We start from the raw sequence: 18,290 nt of genomic DNA, 5'->3' as shown, positions 1-18,290 counted from the left end.
CGGCAATAGGTCCTGTTTTTGTACTTGTCCTCTCTATATCCACTTAATGATGAAATATGCTTCATACATGAATACCATAACTTAAAGGCTTGTATCTGCATGTATGTTGGCATGCTGCTTTGTGGCTATAATGCGTTTTGCTCGTCTCTCATAGGGTGTTTACGATTGAGTTTTGTTTGAAGGTTGGATTCTAATTACCTAAAATAGTAATACTAGTGGTCTTATGTCCATTTCTTTTGAAAATAAAAGAATGTACAAGTGAACGTTACCCCAATAAAACACACAGGCACAGAGGAGTAGTTCCATCTGGATTTTTCAATGATGTTTACCCACAGAAAGATCGGGCATCCTAGAGAATCATTTAGCGGTTGGGAGTGTCTGGAAAACATACTTTACATGCAAGCATTGAATGACATTTAAATGGGGAATCGATGTCCTTCCTCAATGTCTCTACGTTCCGTACTTGATGCAATACCAAATGAAGAAGAAGAAAAACCTGTGACCAGAAGAATCTCACCCTTCCTGAAGCCTGCAGTTTCTGGATTCTGTCCAAGATTCCAAATTCCTGGTCACTTCAAGAAAAGTTGATCAGTCCAATCATGGGGTCCTGTTTGGGTCCGATTTTTACGTGTTTAATTATTGTTATTTGTTATTAGTCAGGCTGGAGTGGGTGAGCCTTGGCGCAACGGTTAAGTTGCGCTATTGCAACCTGTTTGTAGCGGGTTCAAAACTTGGAAACAGCCTCTCTTGCACAGCAGGGGGTAAGGCTGTGTACATTTTCCCCTCCTAGACCCTGCAGCAGCGGACTAGCAGGAGCGTAGTGCACTGGGTTGCTCTTTGTTATTAGTCAGGCTGGATTAGGACTCTATATTTCCAGTCCTGTTTATGGGTTTTTTTTGGGAAGGGGGGGGGGGGGGTTTAAGAGCCAGTTCAATTAGGACTTCAATCATTGCTGGTGGATTGGAGATTCTAGAATCTGTTTGCGATTTGTTTCTTTATTCCTTTCCTGTCTGGAAAAGGTACTTTACATGCAAGCATTGAATGAAATTAAGATGGGGAATGGCAGAGTAACTGTCCTTCCCCAATGTCACTGTGTTTCATACTTGATGCAGCAGCCAGGTATAGACTACAAGACCAAATGAAGAAGAAGAAAAGCCTGTGGCCAGAAGAATCTCACCCTTCCTGAAGCCTGCGGTTTCCAAATTCTGTCCAAGATTTCAGATTCCTGGTCACTTCAGGAAAAGTTGATCAGTTCAATTGTGGGGTCCTGTTTGGGTCCCATTTTTCCTTGTTTAATTATTGTTATTTGTTATTATCAGGCTGGATTAGGACTCTATAAGTCCAATCCTGTTTTAAGTAGTTTTTTTTTATTTTGGGAAATTTACGTCTACCACCCCTGTAGTTTCAAACAATTACGTCTACAGTTTACCATCCCTGAAATTTAACAAATTACTTCTGTACCCCTGAGTACTAACTCTGTTAGTTTTGAAAGGAAATGACAATTTTGCCCTTTCTTATTTCTTAAAGAAATAAACTCACTCCACCCCACCCCTGTTACTTTTCATCTTCAAGGTCTTGGAGTAGCAAATTTTTGATGATTCGCATGACATTGAGACCAGCAATAACTCCAGCATCTTTGGTAGCCTGACGCTGGGAGTCATTGAAGTAGGCAGGAACAGTGACAACGGCATTCTTTTAGTTTTATTTCAGTGCTTATTCCTGTGAAGTCGGTGACGGACTCGGGAAATGCAGCAGTGATGGGCTTTGAAGCAGAGTTTGAACCCTCCGAAGTCCCTTGGATGGACTGACCCAGATCCTTCTTAGTGGAAACAAGTGGGCTGCACGAATGGAAAGGTTACTCAGATTCAAATTGGAAACCAGGGTCTCTCGAGCACTCTTCCTTCTGGTCTCCAAAACCTCAGTGCCTTGCAGCGTTTAGAGTTGAGGAAAAACAAAATCTCGGGTCCTCTTCCAAGCTTGAGTGGATTGGGTTCGTTACACGTTTTGCTTCTTAGTGACAACCAGTTCTCTTCCATTCCAGCAGATTTCTTTTCTGGGCTTTCGTCCCTTCAAGTTGCTAATTTAGATGGGAACCCCTTTTCTGCTTAGGAGATTCCTGTTAGTCTTTAGATGGGAACCCCTTCTCTGCTAATTCAGCCAACATTACAGGGACGATTCCAGTATTTTTTTGGGGAACCACCCTTTTGAGCTTGATGAACCTGCATTTAGCTTTCAATAATCTACAAGGTGGGCTACCCGCAAGTTTTGTCGGTCTTCGATTCCGATTCTTTGGCTGAATGGGCGGACGACAAAGCTCAGTGGAAGAATTAATGTTCTACAGAACATTACCTCCCTCTCGGAGGTTTGGCTGCACTCAAATGCTTTGTTTGGCTGCACTCAAATGCTTTTACAGGAAGGCTGATGTTTCGCAGAAGGTTAATTCAGAGCTCAAAGAATAAAACTGGCGACTCAATCCCCAAATATTATTTGACTGACTGACTTCTCTAGACGGCTATTTTGATTGGTGCAACTTATTAGAGGAGAGGAAATTAAAGATAGCACGAGCCAAGTTGATATGTCTAGCCAGGGAGTGGTGGAGGATGTATGGGCAATGGTTGCGTGTTCATGGCACAAAACCTACCACATACAAGGAGATGAAGAGCTAAAATCAAAATTTCTTCCCCCCACATTCAAAGCTCGACCGCATGACAAGCTCAATACCCTAGAACAAGTTAATATTTCTTTTGCCAATTATGTAGAGTAGTTTAACGTACTTGCTTCATGTATCGGGATCGATGAGGATGATGTAAAGTTGGTTTCATGTTTCAAGTCTGGACTGAGTCCGGAGATCAGGTAGGAGATTAATGTCATGATTTATGTGATCTCCAGGACTGTTTTCAGAAATCCTTACGGCAGAGCACTTAAAGCTCCCCTCTAGGGGATTCGGTTCTCAAGCTGGGGAGTATCGAAGAGCTCCTACCACTGCCAATTCTACAGCTCGACCATCCAATACTCCTATCAATAAGGGCAATGCACCCATGACCAGCAGCAGTGACACAAAGTGCTACAATTTCCATATGTTAGGGTGCACAGTCAAATTCTGCCCTATTAGATGGAAAACCAATGCTGTTGCCAATTCTGTGGAGGATGATACGGTAGAGGAGTATGATGGTTGTCCACCTGATGATGAAGGAGAAATTGATGATGATGATGAAGAGGAAGCCTACAGGGTCCACGTGGTGAGCCATTTCCTTTTGACTGAAACCATCCGTAGGCAAGTAGTGGAAGAGGCACTGCATATTCTACATTCGCATGTTTAGTAACTCTAAAGGTGGGAACTGCATCAATGCATCATCTCAAGCCTTCGTTGACTGGGTAAGCTACCTATAGAGATGCATCCCCAACCCTACAAGGTTTCTCTCCCAAACGGCAACACTTTGGAAGTCAATATGAGGTGCTCAGTTCCATTGAAGCTCCAGGGATACCATAGTTGTCACGGAGCCTTGGCGACCCATGGCGTTGGATGGCTGCCTAAGAGCTTAGGCGACAAGTTACCCGCCTAGGCATTGTCTAGGCACTTAGTATTTTATTTATTTATTTATTTTATCGTTTTATCTATCCAATTATCCAGTATTCCATTATATCTCGTATAGCAATGATATAATTATGCTATGTTACACAAAGTCAAAAACACAACACTTTCCGATTAACAAAACAATAAAAAAGTTTTCAATAAGTATGTTTTATGAATAATTTAACAGCCCATTAAAGGCTTAAAGCTAGTACTAGTAAGATATAAATACATAATAAATTAACAGCTCATTACACTTCACAGCAATATCAAACTCAATCCGTCACACCCCGGCCCGGTGGATAAGGGCATGGTGTGACTGGATGCCAACTGATATCCACACAAGCACCAGGATCGCAAATACAATACTCCCATTCACAATTATAACAATACAGGAATCAAAGTGCAGGGGAAGAGAACAATAATAATAATAACAGCAGTAGTAGGAGAAAGTCTAAGTAATAAGCATATTATAAAACTTGCGTTTACACTATACAACTTCTCAAAAGTAAATACAAGATCAAAGGTTGTAAAAGCCACTATATGCTTTTCTATAACAAAAATAATGTATAAACACAAAAGAAACATAGCCTAGTCTGTTAGGCCACATCACAGAAATGCGCACGAATCGCACATGCACGAAGCATCATGTACTTCAAGCTCCTTCATAGCATAACCATCATCGTTGTGGAAGTCCAAAGTAGCAACAGTTCCCATTCTTGGTTCCTCACAACCAGCCATACTATCTAAAAAAATAAAAATCCACAGGAATGAGCTCCACTGAGCCCAGCGAGAGAAAACATACAAACAGATGCAAATAGTCCATGGTGCATATCTTAAATCTAAGCATGCAACTAACAACAGATCTAGGTCTCATGAGGTTAAATGCTACTGTAATAGGTATGATATTCTCAGTTCCAGAATCATCCCTTCGGACCCTAAGAATACCAATCTGCCACCGTGGAGACCTGCCAGTACTGGAATTATGCATCAGTCCCCAGCAAACCCCCAATGTGAACCCTACTATACATCCCATTCCGGAAGTACACATCGGACCTAGGAGACAAACAATTGGCATTTTGGAATCATCCCTTCGGACCTACCACAGGTTATCCAACACCTTATCCCTGTTGGCAAGGGTCGTAGCATTGGGTTTATGAAAGCCTAACCATATGCATCTTCTAACATGAATGTCATGTGATTCAATAGTAAGGAGTAAAACAAATCAGTTCCATTATCATCTCTCAATCACATCAGTCATAAAACACAAATATATTATGCCTATGCATTATGGAATGCAACCTAATATCATGCATACAACTAATGCAAAAGAAAAACTATAAATATACATGAACATAATTCTAATATGATGAATGAACATGTGCAACAAGCATAAATAGGGAAAACAACAATAAACACTCACAAATTAAGGTCAATTCCACTCACCTTGAGTTGGAGAGTGATCCAAACAAAAGGTCCAACCCACAATTAAACTTTACCAACAACAGACTACAGCTTAATATAAATAGTACATAACATGGACCCATACCAAAGCCCTAAGCATTTAGGACAAAATCAGAAGCAGCAGGGGAGGACCGGATGGAGGCTGTCCCCTGGGACCGGTTGACCGGTTGGAGGGCTACACCTCCATTCGGTGGGTCTTACAGTGTAGTGGTTTAGGTTATTCTTTCATGGATCTTGCCATGCATAACTTCAAAACATAAAATTGGCTTAAGGGGGATGGAGGACATACCAATTGGGTAAATCTAACCCAATTGCATGTTGGATTTAGGGTCTTTAACATTAAAAACCCCAACTCTTAAGGTTTGGATTGCTCGAGTTATAAACTCAGCAGAGAATAGAGAAGAAGAAGAAGAATTAGGTCAGGTTCAAAGGATTTAGAGCCTACCTGATGAAGATTAACAAAGAGGTTGTAGTAGCAACCCAACAGATCGGCTGATCTCCAAACCTTCTCTCTCCAATAGCTACGTTCTCCAATTCTCCCTCTTTTCTCAACTTCTTCTCTAGAGCAGAATTCGGTTCTTGTTTTGAGTTAAAATGAATTCTAAAACTAAGTATTGCTTATATAGTAAAGGCTACTAAAGTCCGTTTAGTTTGGCTAAACTAGAATTGGTTTGGTTAATGTGATTCTCTAAACTAATTAAAAGACAATTAACCCCTTAAGAACTTATAGTTTAGTCCCAGGATTGATGTCCCGCGATATAATTGAGAACCCGGTCGTGATGGAACATAGGCAGCTCGACCCAGATGGGGTATGTGGGTCCCACAGGAGAAAATTTAGTTTTCAACCAATACTACGCAAATAAAACATTAGTTATATATATATATATATATATCATAATAGTTTCTTTTCTATGATCTGGCCTAAGAGATTGATAGGTTTTGTATGCACGCCTCCTAGCATACCTCGCATGCAAAACTTATGTGCGGGGTTCCGCCAGGTTCCTCAGATTCAATAATGGCCAATTAGGCTGGCTTTTCGATATCCTCCATTGACGAATCGAGGGATTGGTTCGAATCCACAACCAATACAGCCCACAACATGAAGACATACATGGTTTCTGAACCTGAACCTGAACCTGAAAGTACACAAGTTTAGTGAGACCGAATTTAGAGGTGGGTCTCACACTCCCCCATCTTTAAAAGAAAATTTCATCCTCGAAATTTGCATACCTGATATGCCGAAAAGGTGAGGATATCTTTTCCGCATTGAGTCTTTTCGCTCCCAAGATGCTTCATTAGAGGAGTGATTACTCCATCTAACCTTAACATATGAGATGGTATGGTTCCTTAGGTTATGCTCCTTCCTATGAATGATTTCCTCAGGTACCTCTATATGTCAGATCAGCAACAAGTTCAGCAGGCTGTTGAGTCAGAAGATGTGTTGAGTCTGATATGTATGTCTCAACACGGAGATATGGAAGACATTATGAACACCTGCTAGTGATGGAGGTAGTGCTAGCTTATAAGCCACCGCCCTAACTCTGGCTAGAATCTCGAAAGGGCCAATGTATCTTGGATTTAGTTTCCCTTTCTTACTAAAACGTATAACTCCTTTGGTTGGAGATACCTTCAAAAAGGCCTTCTCTCCAACATTGAACTCTATGTACTATCTTCTCTTATCAGCATAGCTTTTCTATCGAGACTGGGCAGCCTTGATCTTCTCTCTGATGAGTTCAACCTTCTCACAAGTGGTTTGGATCAACTCTAGGCCCAAGATGTGTCGCTCACCAACCTCATCCCAATACAATAAGGTACGATAAGTCTTTCCATAAAGTGCCTTGAAAGGTGTTGTCACACCCCAAACCGCCCCTTGGGAAGATTAGGTAGGTGACCCGAATTGCACAGTAGCAATCCGCCAAACCTCAAGGATCTAGAAGTTGTTAATCCATTCACAGACACACACATCCACAATAATACAAGATGCATAACATAGAGTGCTGCGGAAAGCTAATATTTACATTAAACTTGTAAGATAAACAAAGGAAAGCAAATATATACAACCAATATTGTTTTTAGTTCTCACTCTCTCTGAACATCAGCAGTCCCAACTCTATTCGACCCAGCTTTACAAAAGAATATAAACAGGGCAAGGCAACCCGAGCCCCAAAACAAAGCTGTACAAAAGAGGGATCCCTAGTAAAACCAAAAAGAAATCCCATAGTCAAAAATAGAGTCAGCTGCACACCCCTCACGGGTCCTCCTCAACTATCACTGAAAAGACTCGCACCAGTGGTATGACCTCCGTCCGGGTCCACACCAATATTGTCGTAGTAACCAAAGCCCGTCTCCAGGAGATAAGCCTCCCCTCCACGGAGATATCTACCTGCAGGATCATCTAACAAAACATATACAAAAGAGTTTGAGCTCCACCGAGCCCGTGAATGAAATATCACCATGCATGCATATGCAAGCACAACCATATGAGTCCTACATGATGTGCAGTTCATTTTATTTATTAGCCACCTAACATCACATCTAAGGCGGGTAAGTGCTACTACAATCCCCAATACATGTATCCCTGGTGCGGGCTTTTAACCCCTTCCTGCGATACACCCATTGAGTTGTCGGAGAGGACTGATCAGCTCCCACATCAGTCACCAAGGTCAGCCCGACCAGCCTTCTGGGATTAACCTGAGAGGCATCCATCCACATTTCAACATATCTTATTTCTTTTGCTGGCATATAGCCTCATAACCACCCTTTTGGTGCATAACATTTCCATCTCTTTTCTTTTCTTATTCATATGGTCACTCTCACAGGCATCTAACACCTTAACCCCTGTTGGCAAGGGTGCGTAGCACAGGTGATGATACTCTAGCCCAATGCATCTATATGGCATAGTATGAGTCGGGTAGTGTCAACCGCATCCCATTCTACGGGCTACCACAGGCCTCATTTCCAAGCCGGCTACGACGTCTAGTCTAGCAATTCACATACAAGCATTCATTGTTCATTCACAGTATTCACCAATCAAGCATTTTTTTTACTTAACATAATATACAGTAATTGAGAAAAGTGAACAAAATAAAAAGTATCATTGTAATTGTCATGACTCGTTAGCCATGTTACATTTACACACATGGTGTGATTTCACTCACCTTGTTCTAGTCCTACTGGTTCAGCTGTCGGCTCGGTCCCTGTTGGTAATTGACTGTGCATCTTGAGCTCGGGATCAAAACCTAGTTTATCGGATCATAAAAGTGTGTCAAATAAAGTTTAAGAATACATTAGTGTCCTAGAGTTGGTCTAGACTTAATTATACTGACCTTGTATTTATACAGGTATTTCCTATAATTCTCTGGGTCATGCACTGGGCTTTTGGATCTATCTCCCAGTGCATCATCTAGAGATGTAAGATTCACATTTCTTGGTATTTCCACAACATAGCCTGCCTATGCATGGCCCAAACAACCTCTCAAACCAATGCAAAGGTTCACAGCCTAGCTGAAACCAGCTCTACGCATGGTTACCTGGCCCTATGGGGCCCACCTGAGCATCCGGGGTATGGAGGACAACAAGGACTAGTGGAGAGGGGTATTTTGGTCATTTACATCCTCTCCAAACTGCTCTAGGTCCATTGGTGAAGGTCCAAAAGGCAGAATTCACATCTGAGCCAAATGCCATCTCTGGGCGTTTCACTGGGCGTTTGGGCCAATCGCCCAGAGCCTGTTTAACATGAGTTTAAGCTCAAATTCTTGGATTTTGCAGTAGGGCCAGCCATGGTTTCGATCATGGATGCAAATGGGATGACCATGGACCAAAAATAAAGAAAAATCCATTGGTCCAAATGGATTCAAGCTTGGCTTTCCCATTTGGGAGCTGGGGGGAGCTCTGATAGCACAGAGAATGGCTGTCCAGGCTGAGCTCAGGCTTAATGGCTTGTTTTACATGTATTTTCATGAAATAATACTGATCTTATACTAAGGTATGCAAAGATCTAATTGCATGCAGAGATCCATGCCCAGACTGCATGCTCTGGGTGCAAGTCTGCAGTATAACTCATCTTAGAGACTGATTTCAGTCTCAACTGCAGTAGCAGCAGTATAACAGACCATATGATGGTCAGATCTTGCATGCAAGATCCCATGCTTCCCTATGCATCCTAGTGGTGTTTTGAGTATTACAGGTCAGAGACACACCAATCAGACCAGAGAACTGTGGTCTAACATGGTGAACAGCAGTATACAGAGGCTGAGATCGTTACCTGGATCTTGTATGCAGGCTGGTTCAGTGTCAGAGACAGCTCAGGTCTCACCTTTCCTTCTCTTCTCCTTCCTTCTCCTTCTCTTTCTCTCTTTCTATCTCAGTAACTGCAATAGGAAACGAAAATGGGAGCTGATCCTCCCCTATTTATAGCTTTAGCATGACTAAGGCCTGTTTGGCCTTAGGTCCCACTTCCCAAGAATGCATTTTTTAGTGCATTCTGGGCCATTCTGGCTGCACTGGTGGGGTCCACATGATTCCAAGGGTGGGTATTGGTTTCTAAAATTCCCATCTACCTCTGGAGGGTGTTCACAGGCTATGTGTATGATTCCCAGCAGTCTAGAGCCCAATAAATCAGTTTCAGGCACTCTGGGCGTTTCACTGGGCCTTTGGGCCAATCGCCCAATGCATCGCCCAGAGAATACAACTTTGCTTTTTTTGCCTTAGGCTTGCACAGGTGTTAGGCCTATGACTTAGGCATTGCACCAACACCCCTTCCAAGGCCAGACACACATTTGAACAGGTGTGAGCCCCTCATATTTGGGCAGGAGAGAGAGTACTTGGAGTTGGAGCTGTACATCAGGCTGTGAGTAGTGCAGTTGCATGGGTCTGCAACCTATCTTCTAACAGGCATATACAATGACATCCTCGGGGGTTCTCCACTGAATTCAACCACTGGAGTGATGCTCCACAGTGTGTTTGGGTGATTGGTCACAGGTTCCTGTCCTTCATTCAAAATCCCAGTCAGTCTGGGGCAGGTTTGACAGGTGTCATGTCAATGGTTGCTTGGTAGCTATTGTTGTAGGCAAATTCAATTAAAGAAAGGTGGTCATCCCAATTACCACTCATCTCCATCACACATGCTCTAAGCATATCCTCTAAGGTTTGAATTGTCCTCTCTGACTGCCCATCAGTTTGGGGGTGATGTGTCGAGCTATGGTTCAAATTAGTACCCATTGCACTTTGCAGACTTTTCCAGAACCTTGACGTAAATCTGAGATCCCTGTCTGACACTATACTTACTGGTACTCCAAGCAGTTGAACAATATTGTCAACATATAACTTTGCTAGCTGGTCCACGGAATAAGTAATCTTCATTGGAATGAAGTGGGCTGTTTTGGTTAATCGATCCACAACTACCCAGATGGTATCCATACTTTTTCTGGTGCGGGGTAGGCCTGTGACAAAATCCATTGTAATCCGTTCCCACTTCCATTCAGGAATTGCCAAAGGTTGTAACAAACCTTGAGGTTGGTGTCTAACGGCCTTGACTTGTTGGCATGTCAAACACTTAGACACATAGGTTGCTACATCATTCTTCATTCCATACCACCACAAATATTACTTCAGGTCCTTACACATTTTTGTACTCCCTGGGTACATAGATAGTTGAGAGTGGTGTGCTTCATTCAATATTAGATTTTTTAGGTCACCATTTGCGGGCACACATAAACGGTCCCTAAACATGAGAGTGCTATCTGGAGTTACTTTGAAGTCTTTGTCCTTCTGTATTCCTTCCTTGATGTCCTTCATTATTTTCTGAAATTCTTCGTCAGTAGCTTGAGCTGAAATAATTTGTGCTCTAAGTGATGGTTGTACTGTTAACATAGATAGTAAGCCAGTAGTACTTCCAATTACCATTACTGTGCCAAGCTCTTTAAGCTCCTTTACTAAATGCTCACTTACTATTATGTCCTCTGTTGACCAATTTGGTGATTTTCTACTAAGAGCATCAGCCACCACATTGGCTTTACTTGGATGGTATTGGATATCACAGTCATAATCTTTCACAAGTTCCAGCCACCTCATTTGCCTCATGTTTAACTCCTTCTGTGTGAAGAAGTACTTGAGACTCTTGTGATCTGTGTATATTTCAATCTTTTCCCCGTACAAGTAATGCCGCCAAATCTTCAGTGCAAAGATCACTGCAGCCAATTCCAGATCATGTGTGGGATAATTCTTCTCGTAATCCTTCAGCTGCTGGGAAGCATATGCAACCACCTTCCATGTTGCATCAGTACACAACCTAGCCTTAAAACTAAGTATTGCTTATATAGTAAAGGCTACTAAGGTCCATTTGGTTTGGCTAAAATAGAATTGGTTTGGTTAATGTGATTCTCTAAACTAATCAAAAGACAATTAACCCCTTAAGAACTTATAGTTTAGTCCCGGACTCCTAGGATTGTTGTCCCGCGATATAATTGAGAACCCGGTTGTGATGGAACACAGGCAGCTCGATCCAGACGGGGTATGTGGGTCCCACAGGAGAAAATTTAGTTTTCAGCCAATACTATGCAAATAAAACATTAGTTCTATATATATAATAATAGTTTCTTACCTATGATCTGGCCTAAGAGATTGATAGGTTTTGTATGCACTCCTCCCAGCATACCTCGCATGCAAAACTTATGTGCGGGGTTCCTCCAGGTTCCTTAGATTCAATAATGGCCAATGGGGCTGGCTCTTCGATATCCTCCATTGACTAATTGAGGGATTGGTCCGAATCCACAATAGATACAGCCCACAACATGAAGGCATACATGGTTGCTGAACTTGCACTCGAAAGTACACATGTTTAGTGAGGCCGAATTTAGAGGTGGGTCTCACACAATCAATATATTGCTAACAACTAACTAATAGTTTCTTTTTGTTAAGCTGAATTCAAGAATGAAAGGGTAATTAAGATTATTCCAATTTCCAGCACTCTAACACGAAGATATATAGTTGAGAGGAAGAGATAAAAGAGAGAATGATTTGGCTTTTCAAGAAGACAGAGGCCACCACTTTATTTATAATTATAGATCATTATAATAATGGAAATAAAGTCCTTGAAAATAAAATCTTAGCAGAATCACATGTGCAACATGTGCATAATGAACCTGGACACTTTAGTGTATTTGGGTCCGGGTCTTAGGTCGATGGATCATCCTTCAACACTCCCCCTCAAGTTGGTGCATAGATATCTCTCATGCCCAACTTGGAGACAATCGGATGGAAGGATTTGACCGTTAAGCCTTTAGTGAAAACATCAGCCAGTTGTTTCTCAGTTGTAACAAACGGAGTGCAAATCAAACCTTCTTCAATCTTCTCCTTGCTAAAGTGTCGATCAATCTCAACATGTTTTGTCCTATCATGCTGAACAGGGTTATGAGCTATACTGATTGTAGCTAGCTTTATTATCATAATAGAGTCTCATAGGCCCTTTTGGTGCTATTCCCAAATCTTGGAGAAGTTTCTTCAACCAAATGAGCTCACAAGGCCCTTGTGTCATTGCCTTGTATTCTGCCTCAGCACTTGACCTGGAAACCACAGATTGTTTCTTGCTCCTTCAAGTTACCAAATTTCCTCCAAGGAATGTACAGTAGCCAGAAGTGGATCTTCGGTCATCAACAGTGCCAGCCCAGTCAGCATCAGTAAAGGATTCTAATTTCAGATTCCCATTATTTAAGAATAGAATACCCTTTCCAGGAGCTGACTATAAATACCAAAGAATTCTGTAAACTGCCTAAAGATGTACAATCTTCGGATCATGTAGGAAGCGACTAACAACTCCTACGTCATAGGCGATGTTTGGCCTAGCGTGAGATAAATATATAAGTCTGCTGATGAGATGTTGATATCGCTCCTTTCTATAGAGTTACCACCAGTGATGCTGAGTTGGTGGTTAACTTCAATGCGAGAATCCGCAGGCTTGCAACCGAGCATCCCAGTCTCTTCAAGAAGGTCTAGAACATACTTTCTTTGAAAAGTAAAGATTCCTTTGTTGGATCTAGCCACTTTGATTCCCAAAAATGTACTTGAGGTTCCCTAGGTCCTTAGTTTCGAACTCGGTTGCCAGTCGGGTCTTTAGAAGGGGGATTTCTTCCTCATCATCTCCAGTGATCACTATATCATCCACATAAACAATAAGTCCAAAGACCTTGCCTATTTTGTGCTTGATAAACAAGGTATGGTCCGCATGACTTTGTTTGAAGCCAAATTTCAGCATAGCCTTTTGAAATCTGCCAAACTAGGCGCAGGGAGACATTTTCAATCCATAGAGTGATTTTCAGAGTTTACACACTTTGCCAGTTGTAGCTGATGATTCAAAACCTGGAGGAATGTCCATGTAGACTTCTTCTTCTAGATCACCATTGAGGACGGCATTCTTCACATCCATGATCCAACTGCTGAAGATCCCATCCCATGTTTTCAGCACAAGACAACAGGGCTCAAACAGAGTTCATTTTTGCCATTGGGGCAAATGTTTTTTGGTAATCAATGCCATAGGTCTGAGTGAATCCTTTGGCAACCAGTTTGGCCTTATAGTGAGCAATGGTTCCATCTGCATTATGCTTTATTGTGAATACCCACTTGCATCCAACTGCGTTCTTTCCATTAGGACAAGCACAACCTACCAAGTGTCATTTTTCTTCAAGGCTTGCATTTCCTCTACCATGGCATTCTTCCATAGGGGTAGATCCTCACCAATTTAAGTGATATCATAGTAAATACTCCAATCTCAAAGATAACCCTATTGATGAAGAGACACTACCATTGGATGAACCTCACCTTAGATTAAATGTAAGTAAGCGAGCTTTGGAATATTTTGTTCATCATTGCTGTTCTATACTTCTATATCATGCCATATTAATAGACGATTACTAAATGATGAATCTAATAATAGCTACAACATGAAACAACCTTACAACTTTGAACATACTTTTGAATACTTGCTAATAATAATCTATAACCTAATAATCAAGTTAGTGTATTGGGACTACCATTATAACTGTTGGCTTGATACATTGATGTTAAGTACTGTCTGAAATTACCGAAATACTACCGCTTTAATTAATTGTTTTCCTTTTATTCCATTATCGCTTTTAATAATGTTTTAATGCTCATTAAATAATGTTTAATATTTAAAATTCAATCAAATATTTAAGTGAAAGTTTCAGAAGGGGTGTTAAAGGTGGCTTATGTCTTGGTGTTAGATATCATATGGCAAGATATGTTCAAGGTCCTCCATCATGGTAACTTAAAATATCAGCTAACAGATTTATTAGGAAAACAAAAATCATATTAGAGGAACCATAGTTGTCAAGGCGTCACGGCGATCCAAGTCGGTGGAGGGGTGTCACGTCGATATATCGACATGTTGACCATGTTTTATTTTTTATTTTCTCTATTTTTAATGTGTTAATAGATGTATACTCAAGCCATGTTTTATTTTTTCTCTATTGTTTCTCAAGTTTTAAGAAGAAAATTTAGAAATCGAAGAGGGAAAGAAGAAATCGAAAGAAATCGAAGAGGGAAAGAAGACAGGAAGAAAAAATCGAAGAGGGAAAGAAGACAAGAAGAAATCGAAGAAGAAATGAAAGAAGATGAAGAGGGAAAGAAGAAATCGAAGAGGGAAGAAGAAGAAGAAGAAATCAAGAAGAAATCGAAGAGGAAGAAGAAATCGAAGAGGAAAAAAAGAGAGAAGAAATCGAGGCAGGAAGAAGAAATCAAAGAGGGTCGCCATGGCGTAGGTCTCCATGCAACCCTCTCCAGCGCCAGGACGCCATGGCGTCGCCATGACAACTATGAGAGGAACTTGAACTACTGTATTCCATAACTTGCTAAGGAAAGATTGTTTTGGTCTTGTCTTAGTTATTGTCTCGGATCATTATTTTACCATTTCTTGGGTCTGCATTGTATTTTATCAGCATTAGAGATTTATCACTCCTTTGTTCTTTTCTAATTTAAAGTCTCCAAAGACTATTCATTGTTTTCTTGCAATTGAAGACCCCTAATTTTATTACTCATGCTCTTTTGTACCCCTATTGAAATGCTGAGGGGCTTATTTATGCCAGGTACCAAAAGCACATGTGGAGACTGCAATCAAAAGTTGGCCACATCTATTGGGATGCTCAACAAGCAAAATAAAGTATATGGTAGAACAATTTGAAGGATTGGGTATTAAAAACAAGAAGTTGGGTCAGGTTATTGCTTCAAGTCCTCAACTGCTACTACGGAAGCCTCATGAGTTTCTCGAGGTTGGCTGTTGTGCCTTTCTTCATATGTTCACTAACACTTAGAGCTCCACATTTGATGGTTTTGTTGATTGTTATGCTTTACGAAAAAGGAATGTCTAATTGTGTACTGAATAGTTTTTCTTATTTGGATGCGTGGGAAATTCTATTGTCTGTCAAGCATGTTAGGAAGTGATTAAACCCAACACTGGGTTCTTTAATGTCCATGAGTGTTGAATAATGTATACCAAAATACCGTGGGGGTATTTTGGTCTTTTTGGGCTTCTTTTTATGTACTGCCGACTCTACTCTTAGTAGAGTTGGCTACAGTAGGGACAATTCTGTCCTTTTGTAATCTCTTTACTTATTATGAATAAAGGGCTTGACTGATCATTTAGATCATTCTAGCATTCAGTCAATTTTGTTCTACTAACATGGCATCAGAGCCAATTTTCTGATCTAACTTACAGATTACTTCCCCCCCCTCCCAATCGTCTCTCTTCTTTTTGTTGAGAGAGTAGAATTAGGAAAAGTGAATGCTAGGATGTCTAAGACGGACCCCAAGCTCTATATTTATAATAATCCAAAACATTACATGGACAGAATTGCCCTTACATACTAGAATGAATAATGAAGAGCAATAAAGAGGTAAATAAGAGGTAAAAAGACCAGAATACCGTGGGGTATTCTGGTGTACATAATTCAACACTCCCCCTCAAGTTGGAGCAAATATGTCAATCATGCCTAACTTGACTAGAATAGGATATAACAGCTTCCCAGACAATCCCTTAGTGAAAATATCAACAACCTGATCAGTAGACTTCACAAAGGGAACCCAAATCAACCCTTCTTCCAATTTCTCCTTGATGAAATGCCTGTCCACTTCAACATGTTTGGTGAGATCATGCTGTACCAGGTTGTGTGCAATGCTGATTGTGGCTTTGTTGTCACAGTACAACATCATAGGAAGATAAACAGGAACACCAAGGTCTTGTAGCAAGCCTTTCAGCCAAAGTAACTCACAAATGCCCTGTGCCATGGCACGAAACTCTGCTTCATCACTAGAACGAGTAACCACATTTTGATTCTTGCTACGCCAAGTGACAAGATTGCCTCCTACAAAAGAGCAGTACCTAGAGATAGACTTCCGATCAGTAGAACCAGCCCAATCAACATTGGTATATGCCTCTATCCGTAGGTGACCATTAGGAGACAGAAGAATGCCTTTTCCAGGAGTTGACTTCAAGTACTGAAGAATTCGAACTACAGTTGCCATATGAGAAGAATAGGGGTCATGCATGAACTGACTCACAGTACTCACAACAACAACAATGTTTGGACGTGTATGTGAGAGATAAATTTGTTTCCCCACTAGTCTTCGGTACCGGCCTTTATCAACAGGTTCACCCTCCTTTTCTTTGAGATGGATAATAGCCTCCATAGGAGTATTGGACGGGTGACACCCTAGCAAACCAGTTTCAGCCAATAGGGTCTAGGACATACTTCCTTTGGGAGAGAAAGATGCCTTTAGAAGATCTGGTAACTTCAATCCCAAGAAAGTACTAAAGCTTCCCTAGATCTTTAATCTCAAACTCTTGGCCAAGAAACTGCTTCAGCCGGTTGATCTCATTACCATCGTTGCCAGTAACCACAATGTCATCCACATAGACTATAAGAACAATGAGTTTTTCACTAGCCCTCTTTATAAAGAGAGTGTGATCAGCATTACTCTGCTTATAGCCCACAGAGATCATGGTATTGCGAAATCGCCCAAACCATGCTCGAGTTGACTGCTTCAGCCCGTAAAGTGCTCGCTTCAGTTTGCACACTTTACCTTTATTACTGTCACAAGAAAACCCTGGTGGAATATCCATGTACACCTCCTCACCAAGTTCTCCATTTAGGAAGGCATTCTTCACATCCAGCTGGTGTAGATCCCATCTAAGATTGACTGCACAAGGTAGCAAAACCCGAACTGTATTCAACTTTGCAATAGGAGCAAAGGTCTCCTGGTAGTCGATCCCATATGTCTGTGTGAAGCCTTTTGCAACTAGACGTGCCTTATATCGATGCACAGACCCATCAGCCTTTTGTTTTACCACAAACACCCACTTACATCCCACTGGTTTTTTTCCTAGAGGAAGGGCTACAAGATCCCAAGTATTATTTTTCTTCAAAGCGCTCGTTTCTTCCAACATTGCTGCCTTCCACTTTCCATCTGTGTAAGCTTCCTGCCAATTTTTAGGAATGGAAACAGAAGAAAGAGAGGACACAAATGCACGAAAAGATGTAGAAAGAGAACTATAAGAAACAAAGCGAGAAATAGGATGTTGGGTGCAAGTTCTAGTACCCTTGGGCGATGAGCAATAGGTAGATCAGAAGGAGAGGTCTTACCAGGAGAAGGAGGATCTGGTTCCTGAGCCAGCAATTGGATAGGTATTGGTGCCACAATGGATTGATGTTGCCCTCTTTTGGTACATCCCTTTGTATAGATGATAATGTTAGAGTCGTCAATTCTCTTCTGAAATTCACTGTTGGTTTTCTGGACTGGAGTCAGCTCCCCCTGACTAGGAACATTACCACCATTATTCTACGAGCTCCCCCTGTAAAGGATTCCCTTCGGATGAAGGGGCAGCAGCCGATGGAGATGGGGCAGCAATCACTGGAAATGGGGCAACAACTAAAGGAGATGAGGCAGCAACTAAAGGAGATGAGGCAGCAAGAGATGGAGGAGATGAAGGGACATCTAATATAGGAAACACATCTTCACTAGAGCTCTCCCCCTGAAGAGATGGTGAAGAATAATATGAAAGACCCTCATGAAAAACGACGGGAAAGTGGATGGTAACACTTATAACCCTTCTGGGTTGGAGAAACACATCTTCACTAGAGCTCTCCCCCTGAAGAGATGGTGAAGAATAATATGAAGACCATCATGAAAAATGATGGGAAAGTGGATGGTAACACTTATAACCCTTCTGGGTTGGAGAATAACC

The 18,290-nt window shown here is 41.4% G+C and overlaps 1 protein-coding gene across 3 annotated transcripts in view; it reads left to right on the top strand.

Annotated features, from left to right (window-relative positions):
• The window catches only part of LOC122660100 (transcription termination factor MTERF6, chloroplastic/mitochondrial), a 95,452-nt gene that overhangs the window by 27,181 nt on the left and 49,981 nt on the right, over positions 1–18,290 (top strand). For all 3 annotated transcript variants that reach the window (XM_043855280.1, XM_043855279.1, XM_043855278.1), the window contains one exon: positions 15,136–15,318. In XM_043855280.1, coding sequence (XP_043711215.1) covers positions 15,136–15,318 — 183 coding nt within the window. The remainder of the gene's footprint in view (positions 1–15,135; positions 15,319–18,290) is intronic.

This window comes from Telopea speciosissima, chromosome 4 (assembly GCF_018873765.1).
Source record: "Telopea speciosissima isolate NSW1024214 ecotype Mountain lineage chromosome 4, Tspe_v1, whole genome shotgun sequence".
Taxonomy (NCBI): Eukaryota; Viridiplantae; Streptophyta; class Magnoliopsida; order Proteales; family Proteaceae; genus Telopea; species Telopea speciosissima.
This window is presented reverse-complemented; position numbering and strand designations above follow the sequence as displayed.